At 40.4% G+C, this 20332-nt stretch overlaps 1 protein-coding gene across 2 annotated transcripts in view; it reads right to left on the bottom strand.

Annotated features, from left to right (window-relative positions):
- Nucleotides 1-918: 918 nt before the first annotated feature.
- myo1ea (myosin IEa) overlaps nucleotides 919-20332 on the bottom strand; it is a 61696-nt gene continuing 42282 nt past the window's right edge. The window contains exons 11-29 of one of the 2 annotated variants that reach the window (XM_008405358.3): nucleotides 20220-20300; nucleotides 19854-19940; nucleotides 19684-19767; nucleotides 18026-18193; nucleotides 17337-17422; nucleotides 15437-15518; nucleotides 15170-15276; nucleotides 13545-13643; nucleotides 13276-13420; nucleotides 9114-9228; nucleotides 8848-9017; nucleotides 8625-8770; nucleotides 7335-7481; nucleotides 6551-6711; nucleotides 6310-6396; nucleotides 6035-6242; nucleotides 3963-3998; nucleotides 2291-2460; nucleotides 919-2212 (exon numbers count right to left, since the gene is read on the bottom strand). In XM_008405358.3, the coding sequence (XP_008403580.2) occupies nucleotides 2136-2212; nucleotides 2291-2460; nucleotides 3963-3998; nucleotides 6035-6242; nucleotides 6310-6396; nucleotides 6551-6711; nucleotides 7335-7481; nucleotides 8625-8770; nucleotides 8848-9017; nucleotides 9114-9228; nucleotides 13276-13420; nucleotides 13545-13643; nucleotides 15170-15276; nucleotides 15437-15518; nucleotides 17337-17422; nucleotides 18026-18193; nucleotides 19684-19767; nucleotides 19854-19940; nucleotides 20220-20300 (2256 nt within the window). In that variant the 3' untranslated portion in view covers nucleotides 919-2135. The remainder of the gene's footprint in view (nucleotides 2213-2290; nucleotides 2461-3962; nucleotides 3999-6034; nucleotides 6243-6309; nucleotides 6397-6550; nucleotides 6712-7334; nucleotides 7482-8624; nucleotides 8771-8847; nucleotides 9018-9113; nucleotides 9229-13275; nucleotides 13421-13544; nucleotides 13644-15169; nucleotides 15277-15436; nucleotides 15519-17336; nucleotides 17423-18025; nucleotides 18194-19683; nucleotides 19768-19853; nucleotides 19941-20219; nucleotides 20301-20332) is intronic. The other variant, XM_008405361.3, reaches the window with a different exon arrangement.

Here is a 20332-nt window from a genome sequence, read left to right as displayed (position 1 = left end):
TTTACATCCTGCACCAAACAATTTTACAAATTCAATGAGTCTTTAGAAAGCCTTCACAACCAGTTACAATACACACTTTCAAAATTACAAGGAATTTAGGCTCCTTGAAAATAAAATACTAAGTAATTAGGCTTATTGAAAGTTTTGTGCTGCTGTACTGCATACATAGAAATAAAAATGAGAATTGTGCGTTTTAAATTATTCCTTAAAGTTTTTTTCAGGAGGCAAAGTGAGGTTGACACTTGTTGCAAATCAGAGTAAAACTAAATGTTAATTAAAAAAAAAAGAAAATATGAATCTTGCCTTAAATTTAAAAGGGGGTTGGTGAGTAAGATTTGGTAAAGATGTACGTTCATCTAGGAAGAGGGTTTTGGACCAGTGAGCAAGTTTTTTTCCTCTGTAGTCCTTGTAAGATGTGTCTGACTCTTTGTCTGGCTCAGGAGTGTTTTACAGGAATCCAAGAGATGCAGCCAATATCCTGCTTCACAAAACACTCTGCCACGTTTTTTCTTTCCACTTAACTTTCCAGTTATATGCTGGTAAATGGCACAATGAAGCGCATCCTTCTTTAAAAATTACCTTCTGTATCTTTCCCTCCTTGTGAAGGTTATCAGCAGCCAAGTAGTTATTATTTCGACAGAAATAAATGCTTGGCTGTCCGAGTTTAGCTACTGAATTTATCCCAAACTGCATTCTTTTTAATGGTCAGCAGGGGGCGTTAAATGTCTGAAAAACTTGACTAAAGCATCACTTATTGAAACTCCTGGTTTTGCTTGATATATAATGTTAATCTGGAGAAGGTGTTACGAAAAAACATCTGATAAAAATCAGTAAAGCATTTATTCATGCAATATTACAAAGTTTAATTAAAATACTCCTCTATTAGTGTGTGTTGCACAAAGGGTCTGTTCACCAATCTTATGACCAAACTGTTTATTGATGCAGTTTTATGAAAAAAAGTCCCAGCAGGCTTTACTGACTACAGCATAATGTGGTCGTGTGATTCAAATAAAACTAAGGAATGTGTGTTAGGACTGCGGCAGCACCGCAAAAGATGTGCAGAAACATTAACCAGAAGCAGCTACAAAAAAAACAGCTCAACAAAACATAAATCCATACACCAAGTCCTCAGCTGTAGCAGAACTAATAGAAACAGCTCTGTGTTTTTCAAAACGGGGATAAAAGGAGAAACTAAACGTACATCCTTTGAGTAAAAACACAAATCCTTTTAAATTCTGCCCACCAACAGGCATAAAAACTCACATACAGAAATGAGATCCAGAAAATGCCTGTTTGTCTTAATTTCATGTAAACAAATGATTTTGCTCAGTAACTAGGTAACTTTATTGCTTTTGCTCGTCACAATCGGCCCCTTGCAGACGGAGCTTTGTGGCTGTGACGTGAACGTGAGACGCCGTCTGTGTCCAAGGTAGTACCTGTCCCAATAAAGTGCTAATACACCACAGACCTCACGCTCAGGCTACATACTGGTGTCATTAGAAAACAAAAGCAGAATAAAAAGTGAGGGAGGTTTTCCAGGTAATACTTCACCTCACTGCAATGCCCTCAGAATCAGAAGAAAGAAAAAAAAAAAGTCCGCTTTGGTTATTCAATTTTTAAAAATCCTCATTCAGCATTTTGATTCTTTACATGCCTGTTAAATGTCTGCATCACAATAAATATTCCTGCTAAAACTGAAATCACTTCAGTTTCCTTCAACCTTCATCTAGAAGCAACGTAGTGGAAATAAAAGTACAAAATAAATCACAGCCTGGTCCCAGAGATTTAGCCGATTTCGTTTGAATGCTTCGAAACGCTGCAGCGCACATCCTCTATAAGATATAACACGGTAAGTAAAGGGAATACAGAGATCCATAAATACAATAAATAGTTTGTTCAGTACTCAGAGGGGACAGACCCCGGCGGTCTTTGTGTCTTTGGAGAAAAGCCTCATCTTTGGCCCAACAGAACCGATGTTTGGTCTGGCGGCGTAACTGAGCGTTACGTTGGGTGACTGTAAGGCAGCAGTGGAAGAAGAGTCTCACAGTGTTTCCTCTCCCCGACTGCGGGCTCTGCGTCGCCCTCAGAGGCCAGGGCCAGCGAACGCATCACGTCGCCCTGACAACCAGCAGCCTCTAGATCTTGGTGACGTAGTTGTTGGGGAAGAGTCCCTGCTTCCCGCGAAGTCGTCCCGTCCACCATCCAGAAGCGTCTGCTCAAACAGAGTCAATGAGCGACGGAGGAAACGAAGCCGTCAATTTTTTTATTCACCATTCGTAAAGACACTCACCCTCTTTGATGATGTCGATGACGTCGTCGGTGTTGAAGCTGAGCTCGTCCGTGTCCTGAGCGTCGTACGCGTACAGGGCCTTGCACTGCGGCACCTGGGGTTTGGGTTTGGGTGCCGGCTTCGGCCGTCCTCCGCCTGGTGCAGGCCTGTGGGCTGAAGGTCGGTGGGCCCTGATTTAAAACAAAACAAAAAGAGAGAAAGCCAGCTCTTGAGTCAGGGTGAGTTGCCTGCTGGAGGACGCTGAATTAAATATTTAAAGCCCATGCGCTGCAGTGACTCAGGGTAGCAAAGGTTTGTTCGATGTGCATGCAAACATCTGGGCACCCCTGCTCTTAAAGCAGAAAACGTCTCAGAAAGACGAAATATTAAACATTTCTACACCGTTCCAGGAGAGTTCACCTCTTACTTGTAAGCTTTATTGTTTCGCAATAACAGAAATGGGAACAAGAATAGAGCAAAACTTTTTTATTTTTATTTAGTCTCTGTTCCCTTTTGAAGCTGCAGGACTGTGCAAGTCATGACAAAACATTCATATCTGTGTATTTTGAGGTATTTTAGGATTATTAGTGTTAAGATTTCTTAAGAGAAATTATAAAATTCTGTACAATTATTTCTCCAAGCACACTTTTGTTTCCTGTGGCTCAGTTTTGAATAGGATGAAAGGATTTATTCTGATTTTTGTTTCACCAAGTTTATATCTGTGCAGATGTAATTCCGCATTAAAACCACAGCAAACCTTTTTCCTTTTCTAGTTTCTGATAAAAACAACTTAAATTCGGCAAACGGGGGATTTTGTTTTACCAAAAGTAGCCAAGTAGCCAAAAATCTGATTTTATCAATTTTTAACTATTTAACCATTTTCTCAGCAACAAAAATAAACCAGGGGTGCCCAAATCTTTGCAGTGAATTGTCTAAATTCAATTCAAAATTGAATCTATGTGATAAAAAGGAAAGTAGATCCCCTTAAACGTCTATGGTTTTAGCATTTTTAGCAAAATACTCAGGGCTTTTGTGATGTGCCACATTTTTCACAAATCCTCTTTTTTTTTAAATTTATTTTATTCATCAATATAATGTTTTAGTTTAACATTATGTCGTTCGTTGGCTGTTTAAGTTCAATATATTTAAAAAATAATAATAATATATTGAATACAAAACCATAGAATTGACAAAGGGGTCCGTTTTACCACAGGAAAAAAAAAAAATAAATAAAAAAATATATATATATATATATATATATATATATATATTTATAGCTGGTACTGATTGTGCCACAAGATGGAGTCCTAGCGCAGGACATGACTTTGGCTTCACAGCGAGAACTAAACTAAACCAGTTTCACTTCAGAAAAGGAAAGGAAACACAGATCCTGAGACATTAACTTTTCTCTCAACACCAACCCAAACCTGATGCAGACGACGCTGAATAAACGAGAGACAAATAACCCAGAAAACATCTCAGTCAAACACTCCACGGTGATCGTACTGCAGTATGCATGCGCAATAGGGACAATTGAACATCCAACATCTGAAGGGGAATCCCATCGAATCCCACTGGACATCAGTAGCGGACGTCTAACTGGAAGTGAGGTAGCGTCAGCGTGTCGTGCTGCTGAAAGCTTTTTCTCCCGACCTGAACCACCACCAGAACCACTGCAAACACTCCAACTCACATTCCTCCGTTTGAAGTTGGCCGTCCGCCTCCAGAGCTACAAAAGAACGAATCAGCCAAATTATGTCAGATTAGAGAAACAGCAGCAGAGGCAGTATTACAGTGTCGGGTCATGGCGCTCCTCTCAGAGCGATGCCGTCTAATTCTGATGTTCCCCGAAACCTTTAAGCTGCGTTCAAGAACCAAACTCATAATCAGCAAACATTTAGCAAGCTTAGGAGGCCGATACAAACGGTATAAACAATTAATATCTCTTTAGTTTCTGGGTGGGGGGTTGTAAAAAATGTAAGGAGTGAAGATATTTTTCTAATTTTAACAAAACCAAAAAATAATGTGTTCAGTAAGAATATTTATTTTTAACCCTCTATGGCATGACTTTTTATTTTTTGGGTGAAAAAATATTTTCCTGCATTCTTTGGGAGCTTGTTGGCCCTTAATTACATATCAATCATAAAATTGGACCCGGACACCTCTCGGAACCGGATTTGGGTTTGTTGCCTCAGGGCAACATTGCGCTACAAGGGGTCTAGAACGCCACGTTTTCTACAGTGATTATAAGAAATGAAATAGAAATCAAACAAAAACTATATTCATAAAAATACTTTTTTGACTAAAATAAATCAGACATGGTTCCAACTCACCAAATATAAAATAAACAACTAACTTTCATTAATGAATGGTACATTTGAGCAAATGACTAAAACGAGCATTTGTGTGTTTGTACATGTGTAATGTTTGGCAGAGCTGGAATCACTGAGGATGTTTAAATCAGTCTTTTTCCCTACTATATGTTAAACATCATGAAGAAATTGCTTGCTGATGTGAAAAAGAGTGTATATCACATTTTTGGCACTTGATTATTGGCGTACCTGGGAATCACCATCTGTTTACCTGATTATCTATGGGTTGTAGCGACCAGATTCACATCAGTGACAGGAGTTAGGGATGCAGGTTCTTTTTGTAAGAGTCTGTAGTTCTGATTCTTTGTTAGAATTTGAGCCAAGCAAAGGATAACATTTCCACCAGCTCCCATACCTGGTAGATTTGGTGGTTGCAAGGCTCACCCTATATAGATTGTAAGGAACACCATCTGCACCAGCCATACAAAGTTCCCTGCAGACCCATATTTTTGGGTTTGGCAGGTATTGCTTCAGTCCTTGCCTGCCTTGGAATGGGGCCATTTGTTCATTGATGACCAACTTATCACTCTTTGGGACTGAAGTCAGTTTTGAGGATAATGAAATAATGGTTGTACAGTGGATCCTCATGTTTCCATTGGGAATGACCCCAACTTATGAACCATGCACCTTTTGTCCATGAAATGACCTTTCATCCATCTCCTGTTGCTGTTAGTCAATAATAAAGTAAAAAAATCGGCTGTGATAATTATTTTGTAATCAATTGCATATCGTCGCATTAGAATAATATTGAGCAGAAGGGCCCTAACTGCGCAATGTTGCCCTGAGGCAACAAACAAAAAAACACAATTTTAGCATATAAATGATAAAAAAAATTGTCTTGAAATGATCTACAATGATTCTTTACATACTCACAGATATGAAAATATTTTTAGTTAGAGTGACCCAAATTTAAACATGAAGAAAAGTGATGTGTGACTTACAAGTAGGAGGCAAGGTGTAGCATGCAGCTCTGCTTCATAAAAATCATGAAGTAGATGGAAAACTACTTCATGATGGCGATTTACTGACTTTTTGTTTTTTCTTCTTTTGTCTGGATTTAATTGTTGGTTTTGTGTATTCTGCTAATATTTGTAACTTATAAGCTGAATAGTTTCAGCCTTGACCTTTTCGATCTATAAATTAATTATTTTTATTTGACTGTTATGAACTTCTTTGATTGCAGTTGGAGTTTTACATGACTATCAGTTATTATTATCGTTATGTGTATATCAGTGTGTTTTAGATCAAATACATTGAACTATCATCTTCATTTGTCATCTATTAACCGACTACTGAGTGGTTAATCAGTGGATATTACACATTTCCGTCGTGTTTCATGTATTTTGCGAACCCCATCCCGTTCTGACGCTGCAGGTTTGTGCTGAGCTCTCACCCTGCAGCGCCCTGGTCCGGGACCCTCAGGCAGTCCAGGTCCGGCTGCTGCCGGCTGCCGCCGTCGCGCTGCCGCGGCTGGTTGATGTTGCTAGGCAGAAACGGCCGTGTGGAGTTGGCGGAGGGCGGATGCCTCTGGCTGTGATGCTGCGAGTTCCTCTGGTTGGTGATGTGGTTGGTGTTCTTCAGGCCGCCGTTCTGATGGCCGGCTGCAGGGAGGAAACGCAGGAAATGGTTTTATAGATGATGAAGCTGCGGAGAAGCTGACCGGTCTACCTGGAGGTCCTGGTGCTGCTCTCGAAGGCATGTGGTGGTTTCTGGACATGTTAGAGCGACTCTGACTGAAGCCCTTCCTGGTTGGACCTGGCATTCATTAGCAAAACACAAAAGTAAATGCAACATATTGATGCTACCACAACCTGCAAAGATTTGATCCTTTCAATTTAAGCCACGTTCCACATCACAGACGGTTCTTTGAGTGAGTATGTCGTGGTTCTGCTTCACAGCCGATACTCACGTGTGTTCTTGGGAAGGCCCGGTCCGATGCTGACCTGCAGGGATTTGTTTGAGGGCTTCAACACGGCCTCGTCCCCTTGACCCTGAACAAACAGCACCTGCCTGGAGCCGCCGCCGCCGCTCATGAAGCCCCAGTTCTCCTTCTTTAGCTTCATCTCCAGTCTGAAAATGTTATGCAATGTGTTCCTTTATATCTCTTTCATTAGTTTCTTTCTCAGAATAGTAGAAATATTATAAAAAACATTTCAACATTTTGCATGTTTTTACACTTCCATTTGGGTCTCAATTGTCTCTAAAAATAGCCACCCGAGCCATTTGTTGGCAATAAGTTAATGTCTGAAAAACTGCGCTGCTACCTAGCAACCTCATTGAAGCATGGTTTTACCGCTGTAAGCGCTGTACAATGGCTGCTGGAAATGACAAGTGTTTTGTCGTTAACTTTCAATTCAGAAACCACTTGCTGCATTATTGTTGGTTGTGCAGGAGGGTCAACTTCTGCTTCTCAAAGATGTACGACTGTATAGTTGCGCATGTGTTTGCAGACATTTTCAGTTAAACATTGAGTTGGGGTCGTGGCCAGTAACGGTTTATTTGAATTTAAAGAGACAAGAGGCTCTAAAAGAGCTCATCCTCAGACTAAAATCTCATTATCTATGAAATGTGACAAACATGTTTTGTATAGACCCAACCTAACCTGTTCATGAAGAATAGCAGCTCACCTGTAAAAGCAGCAGCAGCAGAAGGTAAATCTGAAGGTTTAGCCGTTTCTGGATGCGTGGACTTACGTGTTGTTGAATTTGAGCGGCAGCTTCCTCTGAGTTTTCTCCTCGAACCGTCGGGCCAGCAAGCTGATGAACTCCGTCTTGAAAATGCACTCCAGCAGGCTGTCGTACTCTTGCTCATGCAGGATGATGAAGTCATCCTGCAGGGTGCTGAAACAATGACGAGCTTTGAGCAAAGCGACCGAGTCAAAACCCGTCTTGGAAAGAGTATCATCACCCCCTCCGTTGTCTTGTTTCGCGGGGATGTGGAGTCAGTTTTCACTTTTACATTCAGGACCTCACAAAGCAGCTCAGATCAGAGGAGGGACGGCGGCGCGGCCCAGCAGCACAAGGAGAGTCTGTTCCTCACATACGAGGAGGAGATTCTTACACCTGGTCTGCGTTACCCCACAGAGTCAAAAGCCACAAACTCAAATCAACCGCTCTGCCTCCGAGCCGCGTTTCATGGCGTTTCCATCGACAACGCAGAGACCACAACTCTTCCAGTTTGTTTACAGATTTTATAAAATCCAGATAATTTAAGCATTTCTGACTGTGAAGCATTTCAGTTTTGCTTTCAGTCACGTCTTCACCCAAGTACGTCAAATCATCTCCCTATGTTTTCAGTGACCTTTATGTGACTTTTACAGGAACAAACAAACTTATTTTTTTAGCCGGAGATCTAGAATTGGACTTTGAAGAAGATCCTCAACTTTTGCACTATAGAGTCTACAGACTTTAAGTCATCCCTCAGTCACCGTCTCATTTTAGACAAGTTCTGGTTTCTTAAATGTATTCATATTTAAAGCACAAATTCACAACAAATTCATCAAGACTCTAAGAAGTAGCCAACATGTTGGCTATTGATGTGTGAAATCCAATAAAGACAGTCAGATCAGGTATGTAAGATGTTTCATGCAGTAGCATCATCGGTCAAGTTTTTGAATAAAATCTTTGGTAAAAGACTGAAAATCCATGATTTTTAGGGGAGGATTGTTTCAAAGGAAGGGTGAATCATTTGTTATTCCAAGAAACCTTCAGTTTTAATGGCTGCCCTCCATGTTACAGATTAACAAACCTTCAGAAACCTCAAACCTTTCGAGGTTTCATATTGTGAGGTGGATCAATGTATTTTATTGGGATTTTCTAAAATAGACTGAAATATCTTTGGTTCTCTGGATCTCTAATTAAAACCCAGTTCAACCATCTGGATTTTAATTAGCGTCACAAAACCGTTTTGACTTTTGTTCATGCATCACATAAAATCCTCCAATTAATCCACAGAAATGTGTTGCTTGGAAAAGTGTTTTCTACCTGAGAGACAATGCCAGGATTTTCTCCACGTCGATCTTCCTCTTCAACACTTCGGTGACCTGACCTTTCTCCGGCCCCTGCTTCACCTTCTCTCTTCCAATCAGATACACACTTTTAGGGGTCAGAATCAAGTCTCTCTTAATTCCCTACAAACAAAAAAAAACAGAAACAGTTGGAGCATTGTTTGAGTTGCTAGACAGAATCCGGAGAGAGGAAAGCAAACCTTGAACCGTCGGTCATATTTTGTGACTTTGTCAGCGAAGTCGATCTTTTCTCGCTTGGCCAGAAACTGCCGCAGCTCCGGTCTGTCGTCCATCCCCAGGTAGTCTCCGATGAAGTTTCTGTTCAGGCTGTGCCGCCGCCTGTCTTTCCGGTTCAACAGCAGATCAGAAGCTGGAAAAAAATGTAAATAATAATCAGAAAGCCGTGTGGGAGCTGAAGACTTGAGCAAACAATCGATGTGACGCAGAAACGGGCCTCTCTGCTCACCTTCCTCCCTCATCTGGACGTATTTCTTGCGGGCCATGTATTTCCTCCAGGCCTTCTGGATGGTGCGCGCGTAGCCGTCAAACTTCCGCTCTCTTGTCTCTTCCAGGAGGAAGAGCTATGAGGAAAAACAAAGAGGAAGAATAACAGAGACTGAACCTCAGGTGCAGCTGAAAACCAGCCTGACTTCAGTGATGAGGTGATTTGATTGTTTCCGAGTGAGAATAAAAACCTTTAGCTGCTGGATAGAAAGGCTGCTATCAACTTAGATTATTGTTTTCATGTTGTTAAAGTCATTTAAGTCAGTAACATCTGAGCAGCTTTTTTCAGAAAAAAAAAACAAAAAACGTGTTCGACATTATTTGAGTGGGATTTGATTTTCTCATTTTCTGCTCCAAGTTTAAATATTTTTTCTCTAAAAGTTAAATATGCTAAACTTCTTTATTTCTACTAGATGAAATGTCCAGATACAAATGTTAGTAATTAAATGGAGAAAGTGAAAATCATGTTAGGTAGATTAGTTCCAAACAGAGATGCATTTCAAAAGTTTATTGCTAATAATTTTGATGATTATGTTTGATATGATTATTTGATATGATTATTTTGATGATCATCTAATTTTCACAGAAAATTTGAATATTACATAAAGCCAAATTTAAGAAAATATTTTCCAAAACAAATGTCAGCCACCTAAAAATGACAGTCTCATCATGTTTATTCTTCCACCAAACTTTCCATTGATGTGAGAATCTCACCGCTGAATGGATTACCACACTTTTTTCTTCCACGGAATTTTTCACTAGTATTGAGCACAACGTTTTCTATGTTAAAAATCGTTTTTACATTTTTTAAATAAAAATTACATTTGGGGTTTTAATTAGATGGATTTATTTTCATCAAATTGAGATGGTTAAATCTGTGTAATGAGCCTGTATAACGTAAAGTTTTGCTTTTTGAACTGCGTTTCTGGAGAAAACAATAAATTTATTGAAACGCAGCTGTGTAGGCAACAATTACGATTAAAATGTTTAATCTGAGATCATTTCTGATATCTAGATTACAGTTTAGATTTTTTAACAAGCCATTGAGTTTAGGCAACCATTGAATCTTGTCTACATGTACGGTTTTAAAGATTAATTAACGCATTTTTCGGACTATAACCCGCAACTTTTTTCCTATGCTTTGAACCATGCGGCTTGTAGCCAGGTGCGGCTTTTCTGTGGATTTTTCTTCAACCACCAGGGGGCTCTTTAGCAGGAAGTGAATCATTGGAAGTCAAAATTGGAAATCAAAGAAGAATGCCTAATTTTCCATTAGAACAAGTAGCTAGCAGCAGACACAACAGAGAAATGTTTCAAACTCCTTTCAGTACAGATCGATAGCGGAGGAGATATCAGCGGCTTATATATGTAAGTTTCCAGTTTTTAAAAAAAAGAAGAAAACTTTGTAGGTGCGGCTTACAGTAAGGTGCGCTCTATAGTCCAGAAAATTCGGCATTCTTCAATGTGTGCATGAACGGACACAACGGGCAATTTACAGTAAAACAGAGTGCAACTGTGTTGGCGACCAGCGTTCATTTCGTTCCTATCAGGTTTCAGATCCATTTACCCAGAGAGATTGATTCACTTATCAGTTTGCTCTGAGACCACCGGACTTCTTGCCCCATTTATGTCATTTCCTGCTGCACCTCTTAACATGCAATCACTCTCTCTGCCCTCTCCATGTGCCAGACTAAACATCCTGTCCGGCGTTGCAAGAGCCCTGGCATCGGCACGGCCCCGACCGCAGGCCGCAGCACAATACTGCTGTACATCAAACTAAAACCACAAAGAAACAACAGTCAGCAGAAAAACGCCCTGAGTCACAGGCTGCGAGAATGACGCTGTGTAATCACTGACGCTTCAGCGGCTGAATGGGTCAATCCAGGTACAAACAGCGGGATGCTACGTACGGGAAAGACGACAATATCGAAAACAAGGAGTCGGCTTGGCAGAGAAACTCCCACAACACCTGGTGTCTCACAGCTTTCTGTTCCGTGACATCTTCACTCATACGGCTAATTAACAAGGGTCAGCGTCTTATCTGACAGCGGCTTGTTTTCACAAGCCTGTCAGCTCATTCCAGCCATCTGCCCTGCGTGATATTTACCTTTCATTAGCCAGAGGGTGAGGGGGGCTGCGGTACATGAGTGCAGGCATTCAGGGTTAACTGCAAGGCCTGGACAAAACTGAGATGTCTGTCTGAGTGAGTTTCTAAAAATACATCTGTGGGTGTGTGCGTGTGAACGCTCGCTGCCGCTTGATGTGTGTAGCTGCTAATAAGCAGGCTGTACACACACACGCACACACACACGTTGCTTTCACAAAAGTCAAAGTAGTTACAGCAGAAAAGGACAACCAAACTCCCCCTAAACTCCAAAAAAACAGACAGTCTGAGCTTGTGTTTTTAGTTTCAGAGTTGTGTTGACTCACCGCTGACGTGTAACAAGAGGTCAGGTTCAATCTCCTCCCCTATGACAAGGACTCCAGTGCGATTTGAGACTCTGTTGCCTTTTATGGTGTTTAGAGTAAAAATATTGGGTTTAGTTTTTTCCCCTTGCTGACAAGAAGGCAGGAAGGCCGACACACTGCAAGAGCAGAAAATCTTACTGGTCTAGTATCTGGTGTAAAAAGACAAAACTAACTTGCATATACTTTCAGTACGATATAGGAACTTGTTTTAAGTAAATAATTAGTCATAAGTAAAATAATCTGCCAGTGGAACTAGTACTTTTTCATCAATATTAAGAAATTATTTATTTAAAACGAGCTCCGAGTTAGTTTTGTCTTATTTCAAGTGTACTAAGATATTTCCGCTAGAAACTAGACCAAAAATACTTGGTAGGATTTTGTGTCTGATCATCCTCAACCTTCAATGTATTTATACGCGGTTGAGCAAAATTCTGAAAATGAAGCATTGCTTAGGATTTTCTACAATTAAAAGTGTTATTTGCATTTCCCCCCCTCCAGTAGAACCAGTTACTTTGAGAAATCACCCATTTAGTAAGTAAAGTGATTATAAATCCGGCTGTTCTGTGAAGAACTCAGTGTTTTGTTGGAGAACATCAGTGAATAAACAGCATGAAGAAAATCAAAGAAAGGATACAGGTCGGGGATAAAGTCCTGGAGACGTTTAAAGTAGAGTTGTGCTGTAGAAAAGCATCTCAAACTCGTTGGAAAAGGAGCTTTGGTCAACCATAGTTCAACTTTCTTGTCTCTGGCCCTAAAGAACTACAATAGCAGCATCATTTTGTGGGGATGCATTTCTTTGAGAGAGTTTTCTAAATCCAATTAAGACTCTCTGGCCTGACTGAATAATTAATGTTGAAAATTAATCCAGTCTGATTTAGCTGGAGCCAATTGGAAAAGCTGGTAGAGACATAATTCAAAATGCTCAATGATATAAAGCAGGGATGAAAAAAAACTAAATTTCATTTTGGGTCGTATCAAAATTATGAAACTTCTTAAAGGGCCAGCACATATTGATTAAAAACAATTAAATTGTTAAAAGTGTCAACAAATAGCTGTTCCTTCAGGGTTTTGTGATTGTTTTAGTGTTTTGGTTTTTTTTTGCAGATTTTGTGGTGCCGTTTTAGAAATGTTTGTAAGAAATTTTTGCAATATTTGCACTAATGTATGATGTTAAATATGACTTTTTATTACGGACTATAACTTGGCATCAAGGTAAAGTAAGACTTAGGCAGCAGTCAATTAAACTCAATGTTTTTGACCGATTTTGTGAAAATTTGCTGTAAAATCATAAAGAAATGTGGAGATTTGTTGGTTTTGTGTGAATTTTGCAGATTTGTGAAAAACTGGAGGGACTTATTGATATAACTTAGAGTCTAGAGGGCCACATAAAAAGCTACAGCTGGCCAGATTTGGCCCCCGGGCCTTGAGTTTGACACCTGTGATATAAATACCAAAGGAGGAAAAGCAAAGAATTGGGTGCAAGCTAAAATCAAATGCACACCTCAAAATTTTTTTTACATGTATTTAAAAATAATTAACACCATTTGATTTTTATTTTCTTTCCGTTTCAGAGATGTACACTAAAAATAAGGTTGCCTTTTGTCACAAAATGCAAACATGTTCAAGAACAAAGACCTGACGGATGTGAAACTCACAGACTCCGGGGCTTTAATGAAGATCTTGGTTTTTCCGAGCTGGAACTGATCTTGATCCATGTTGACGGAGCGCAGGAGGTGCAGGACGCCCTGCTTCTCGTCTCCTCGCCACGTCGGCCACGACTCTTTGGTCAGGATGGCGTACCTGAAGACCACAACGTACCGCCACAACTATCAGAAACGTGACTGAATCAAACCACAAGTTAAATGCAAAAGCAACAATTGAAGCCGTCATTAGTGACAGTCTGATGGGTTCGGCGGTGCGATACCTGTTGAGGAACTTCCGGAAGACTCTGCGGTAGGCGTAGCCGGCGCGCCTGACCCTGATGTTTTCCTTCAGACCCAGATACTCCACCTGATGCTTCACTCTGGAGACACAACAACATCATCATCATTAAGTGAACTCGTGTGCTTCCTTTTGTCACATCCTCAATCCTCTTCCCTTCATGTTTGCCCTCTTGCAGCCATCAGCCACCACATTGTTTCAAACATCTTTCCGAGGCTCATGAAGCTCTCCATCCCCCCCGGGGAAAAGCGGTGATTGCAGGTCATTGTATGCAAAACAGCAGGTCTTACATTTCTTTCTCTAAAACAAAGAGCTTAAGCGCCATTTGGTTCTGTACAGTCAGGCTTCCTGTGAAAACGACGATTCCGGTGCTAATTAATGAGCCGCATTGCGCCGCGGTCCCAACAGGAAGGTCATCATAAGCCCTGAACAATGCAGCATCACTCTGTGGGAACAAGAAGTCCACCACAAAGCCTGCATGGGGGGGAAGGAAAGGAGGAGGAAGCTGGTGAACAAAAGCACAAAGAAGCAGAAGATGAAGAAGAAGGGGTTTCTTCAAATAAACACCAAAAAAAAAAGAAAGAAGAGGTTCAGGAGGAAAAGTCTCAATACAAAGTAGTTTGTTTGTTTTGAACTAAAATTCAGAAGTGCATTCAAAGCGTTAATGCTTTAATATGACATCACATTTCCGCCCTTTATCATCATCAGGCGTGTTGTGGAAGAGTGGAGCCGACTCAGAGGACTTTGAACTGAACAATGTTTTTTTTTTACATAATGAACCAGAAGTTAGCTCAAATAGATGCCGTTTAACCGGGAGAGAACAAAAGAGGCAGCTGGCACTATCCGGTAACAAACCATAACTAGTTACATTTACTTGAGTATTTTTATTTTATTTTTAAAGATACTTTTATTATAATTGTTACTACGCTGTACTTTTTACTTTCACTTGAGTTATTTTATTATGAAGTATTGATACTCTTACTTGAGTAAAATGTATGTGAGTAACTTCACTGAATGAAGAACAAGTTTGTTTTAACCAAAAACTCACCAGGCACATCGACACACCTGCTGTTTTTCATGTCCAAAATAAATGATCTGGAAACTTTAGCCTGGTTTTCCTATATTTTAATTAAGTTATTTACGTATATAAATTTTAATTTTGGTCTTTAAAAAACACCAAAGTTTCCAGGTAATTTTATTTTTTGGTCCATCTCATGATGCAATTCTCGAATAAAATGACAGATTTTACTCAACAGCCTTTTACCAAATACTTTTTTACTCTTAATTGATTCCTTTCCTTACTTTTTAATTGTACATGAGTAAAAATATGCTGAAGCAGCGCTACTCTTACTTGAGTGTAATTTTTGGATACTCTACCCGTCTGGTCATTATGCACAAAAAAAAAAAGTCACAAGATTTTCCCTCCAAGATGAAAGCTTGAAAACCAAACTTCACTTTTGTAAATTATTCAAATGTGGCTGCATAGCTTCTCTGGGAATCAATCGCAGTCATCGCTAACATTATGCGAGTTATTCTGGATGCTTTAGAAGTATTTAAATGCTGGTTTCCGTCTCTGCTTTGGGAGAAGACGGTTCTGCCGCGACTCACCGTGATTCCTCCCAGTCTTTTGGCCTCTTGGTCTCGTTCGGCTTGATGCAGCGAATGTAGTGTGGCGTGCATTTCATTAGTGTGCTAACCAGGTCGTTGGCTTGTTTCTAGAGATAGGAATCGGAACAAGCATTAAAAAACACAAAGCCCAAAGATGTTAAAATGATTAAAACCTTCAACAGTAATGCAAACTATTTGCTCAGGAGCACAAACTTCAACCCAAAGCCACATCATTATGAGACGACACACACACTTTGAAGCAGGTACCTTAATTTTGCTGCCTGCTGTAGTCGGCCGGCCTTTCTTCTCAGCATTGAGGTTTTCGGGGAACAGAGCCCTGATGAAGGAACTGCACAGAGACAAATGAGATGAAGTTTATTTTGAGATCAACAGAAACAAAGAACTGCAACAGCGGCCCAGTTTCTAGGCTGTCAGCATGAAAACTGCAGTTGATGATTAAAGAACCAAGGTTGTTTTCCAGACTGAGGTCGCTTGTCTGAATTCTTGAGACGTTTTGAGCTGGGGGAGGCTGGGAAAAACATGGTGTGTGTGTGTGTGTGTGTAGAAAAATATCTGCAGGGACATCTCTTTGCAGGAAAATACAAAGAGATGTCCCTCTTTGTATTTTTAACCTCAGATAAAAAAAAAATAAAACGATTTCCAAAAGTCTCACACAGCCTTTATGTAAACTAATCCAAAACTTAAATTTTCTTCTAAAGAAGTTTTTCCTTTATTGGTTTGGATGTGAGCTTTGATGAAGCACAAAATTATTCTTCATCTTTATCCACATAGAAAAAAAAACAAAAACCTTTTTAATTTAAACCCAAAGTAATCCCAAAGTATGATGCTGCCAAAACCGTGTTTCACTGTTTAGAGGCCAACATGTCTTTTTTTAACTTCATCAGAACAAAACATGTTGTATTAAAAAGGTTTTAGGAGATTTTAACCAGGCATTGATGTTCGTCCTGCAACCTTTCACAGTTACTACGAAAGCAGAAAGTTGCTATTGCTAGTCTTTGTTCAGTGTTCTCGCCTCTTGTCAACTTTCACGACCAGCTGCCATCACATCTTTTGGAGAAACTTAATTTAATTCTATAAATAATGATCCTCCAGACGGATATATTTGTTAATCTGTTGATATTTTTTACTTCTCTGCAAATTATGACTTTACCATAAAGGAAGTAAATATAAAAAAAGAGAAAAGTCAGGAAAAATTTAACTTTACTTCTGGTTAATCTGTCCTCTTTCCACCCGCTTTCCATCTCTTGTTTCCACTAATATTTTTATTACACATTGAAAATGTTTAAATGAAACAAACTCATACAGAATATGTGGGGAATATGATGGCGAAGGATGTTAAGGCGAAAAAAACCAGTTCATGCTGAAATTACAGAAAGGCTGAGAGAGAGAAAGAGAAAGAGAGAGAGAGAGAGAGAGAGAGAGAGAGAGAGAGAGAGAGAGAGAGAGAAAGAAAGAGAGCGAGAGAGAGAGAAAAAGAAATGTATTTTATTTCTACTTGCTTTCCATCTCCAACATTCAAATCTGTGTGAATAAATGTTAGATATCACTGATCTGCTGCTCAAAACAAATGGAGGCTCTCGTATCTTTGCGTGCACACGTGTGTGTGTCTTTATGTTTTGCTAATTGCTATTTAACTTGTTCATTTTTCACCACCTGTCTCTGGGGGAATCAGATCTAACCTCCTGCTTCATGGCTCAGTGAATGTGCACACAACGAAGCCTTGTAGGGGGGGGTTAACACAGACAATACTGCTGTTTGCACAGATGGCCACACAACTGTAACACAGGGAGACCAGACTCCACAACACACACACGCACACGCACACACACACACACACACACACACACACACACGCACACACGCGCGCACACACACGCACACACACACACGCACACACCAAAAAGAAAGAAGCCTGAAACTGTGAGGACCCAAAAGCCACATCACGAGACAAAAGCCAGACGATATTCAGAGTGCAGGACGCCGTGCGGCTCTGCACACTTCTGCAGCATCCTGTCAGAGTCCAGATGGATCAAAACCTCTGCAGATGTCAGTCAGATGTGGTTAATTAAAGCCAAATGGATGTGAAGATTAGATTCCTCCACTAGTGCAGCCATAAAACGCTGCGCATGTGTTGGTGCGTGCTTACATCTCGCTGCTCTGCATCAGCTCAATGAGGTCAGTGAACAGGACATCTCTGTTCCTCTCGCAGAACCCGTCTGCGTCGTAGGACACCTGGAGAGAGGACACAGAGGAACATCTCGGCTTTATGGAAAACATATGATAATCATGAGTTGTGAGGAGAATTTCATACTGAGAAGGAGAGGAATGTCTTGAGCTCAGTCATGGGAGCCTAAAGTCTTTTTTTTTTTTTTTGCAAGGCTCATTAAGCCTGCAGCATGTGTGCCAAGCTGAGAGCCGCCACACATCTGGAGAATGACACAGACTGGACCATATGCATTACCTCAGACTGGATGATTTTTGCTTTATGTTTAAATACAATAAGAGGTGCAATGAGAAAGAAAAACAAAACAAAGAGAGAGACAAGCGAGGTCCGGACTGGAGCTGGTTTTCAAAGTGGAAACCTTAAAAAAGCACCAGGATTAGTGACGCAGACTGCCAGATTGAAACACCAGCTGCATAACTGGTGTTTATGACAGATCATACGAGGAGCGGCCCTCTCACCGAAACCATGAAAAACACACTTTAATAAGCTTCTATTTCCAGAACCGAAGCGTCAGCTGCCGGCATCAGACGAATGGCAAAACAAAGACAGGTGTACGCCGACTCTGGGGAAGCCGGTGCCAGTTTTTGCCGAACGTTTCCCTGAGCACCGACCTTGCCGGCGTAGTGATGGATGATGAAGCCCTGGTTCCAGCTATTGAAGTGCTCGTGCGTGTTGATCTGCATCCGGAGCTTCTGCAGCATGGTCTGGTCGGCTCCCTCGCCCACGGCGTGCATGGTGGCACACACGTCGTCCAGGATGCACATGATGCCCGGCGGGCTCTGAGATCACAGAGAAAACTCGTCATTTTTGACTTCCTTCTGCAAAACGTCTCGATATTTGGTATAAGTTTGTGTCTAAAATCTTACAAAAGCTAAATGAGCTTTAAAATCTGTGTCTATTAAGGCATAAATCAGATTTAAAACACGGATTGTTTTCAACAAAGCACCGCTCTGTTTCATCTGAAGCCTCAGTTGTTTCTCAGCAGCCTCTCAGACTCAAAGCGCATGTTAGCTCGTCACTGGATTAGGCGGAGAGCTGAACTGTCAGGCACCGATGCAAATCCCCTGCCCCTCTCAGACGCAGCCTTGCTGTAAAGCTCTTGTTGTGGATTTGGTGGATTAAGCCTCTCAATATAAATAATCAATCAAATTAAGAGGCACGTCGAGCTGGGGCTCGAGGCAAACGGGGAGAAACTCTGGAGGAAGTTTTCTCAGCTCAGTAACCGGAAACACAAAATGAATAACTTACATAATATCATCTTTAGATTTCCACTATGACTGCTGTGGCCGTATTCATTTCTTTATGAGTTTCTGATTGGCTAATTCAGGACATTTGAGCTAAGTGGAAACTTAAATGGAAACGCATCGCTTCCTTCTGTGGAATCACGGAAAGATTCGATAAAATCCAACAGGAAGTCAGTAAACGGATCTCATTGGTTACCATCTCCAAATGCCCGAAGGTGCAACATTCATCTGTTCAAACAATTATTTGCAAGTATAAACATCATGGGGATGTGCAGAGCGTTGATGCAGGAGCTACGTTCTGTGTCAACGTGTGAATCAACCCCAGAACAGAAAAGGTGAAGCAGGTGAGAAAAAATAAGGTCATGAATCAACATGGGCTGAGAGGTTGCTCAGCAAGGAAGAAGCCATTACTCAAAATACAAATTATGAAAAAAAAACATATTACAGCTTGGACTCAAGACCAAAGATCGTATTCTTTTACATCTGGTCTGATAAATCAAAACCAAAATGTTTGGCAGTAATTATTCCTGTTACGTCTCAAAGCCGAGATCTGAATCAGACAGGAAAACCGTGCAGAGATGAAAAGAAAGACGAGATAAAAACTTGATTTAGTTAAAACTGTTCCCTCAGGAGGAATGGGACAAATTTACAGCAAACAATGTATTCTACCAAATACCAAGAAAATGGACGTGAACTTCTGATTGTGACAGAAAAATTTATAATAATAATAATAACAACAAAAGTCACTTCTTAATCAGGCATTTATCCTTATGACTGTTGCAAACCTACAAGCCACACCAATCACCAGTTCAGACCCATCTTTGTTCAGAAAAACTAATTAATCAAATTATTACTTTTAACCCTGGGATAAATGTTAAAGGCCATCAGTGTAGGCAACACTAACGTTAAAGTATAAATGTTTGTTTATACAAATATTGTTTGTATAAATAATGCGGCGGGTGGTGAGTAACGATATAAACACGCGTTGTGGCCTCTTGGTGTAAATATTTTGGTGTTTGATTTACTTTGCTCTCAATGAGATCGCAGACGATCTTGTTGTTGAAGTAATCTATGGGAGTCCATTTGATGCCCTCCTGCACATACTCCTCCTACAAAGTATTTAAAAAAAAAAGTCAGTTAGACAATTAAAATAAACAAAAATATGCACAACAAAGGTGAGAAGTGGACACATCACCTGCTCGGCCTTCAGAGTCAGCTCAATAAATATCTGCTGCAGCTTCTCGTTCACAAAGTTGATGCAGAACTGTTCAAATCCATTTTTCTGAAACAGAGGAGATGGGTTTTTTTTAAAGTTCATACATTTAGGGAGAGGTTCATGTTTACAAGAAAAAAAAACAATCCAAAGTCCAGGTTCTCCTGGCAACAGAGTCAAACCAACTTGTAATCAGATTAGAAAAGAAGCCGTCTCAATCATGAGATGGGCTCTAATCTGCGTGCTTTATAGATTACTTTGATCCTTTCTCTTAAATCTGTTTAAATGCTGAAGCACTTAATCTAACTCATGCCGTATTTCATGTGTCAACACCTAATGAACACTCACCTGGAAGATTTCAAAGCCATAAATGTCCAGCACTCCTATATTTAACTCCTGATGATCCTTCACCATGGCTCTGTTGATGGACTGAAATCAAAGGAATTCATCTTAGCTGCCGC

The sequence above is a fragment of the Poecilia reticulata genome, chromosome 3 (assembly GCF_904066995.2).
Source record: "Poecilia reticulata chromosome 3, P_reticulata-male-v2, whole genome shotgun sequence".
Taxonomy (NCBI): domain Eukaryota; kingdom Metazoa; phylum Chordata; class Actinopteri; order Cyprinodontiformes; family Poeciliidae; genus Poecilia; species Poecilia reticulata.
This window is presented reverse-complemented; position numbering and strand designations above follow the sequence as displayed.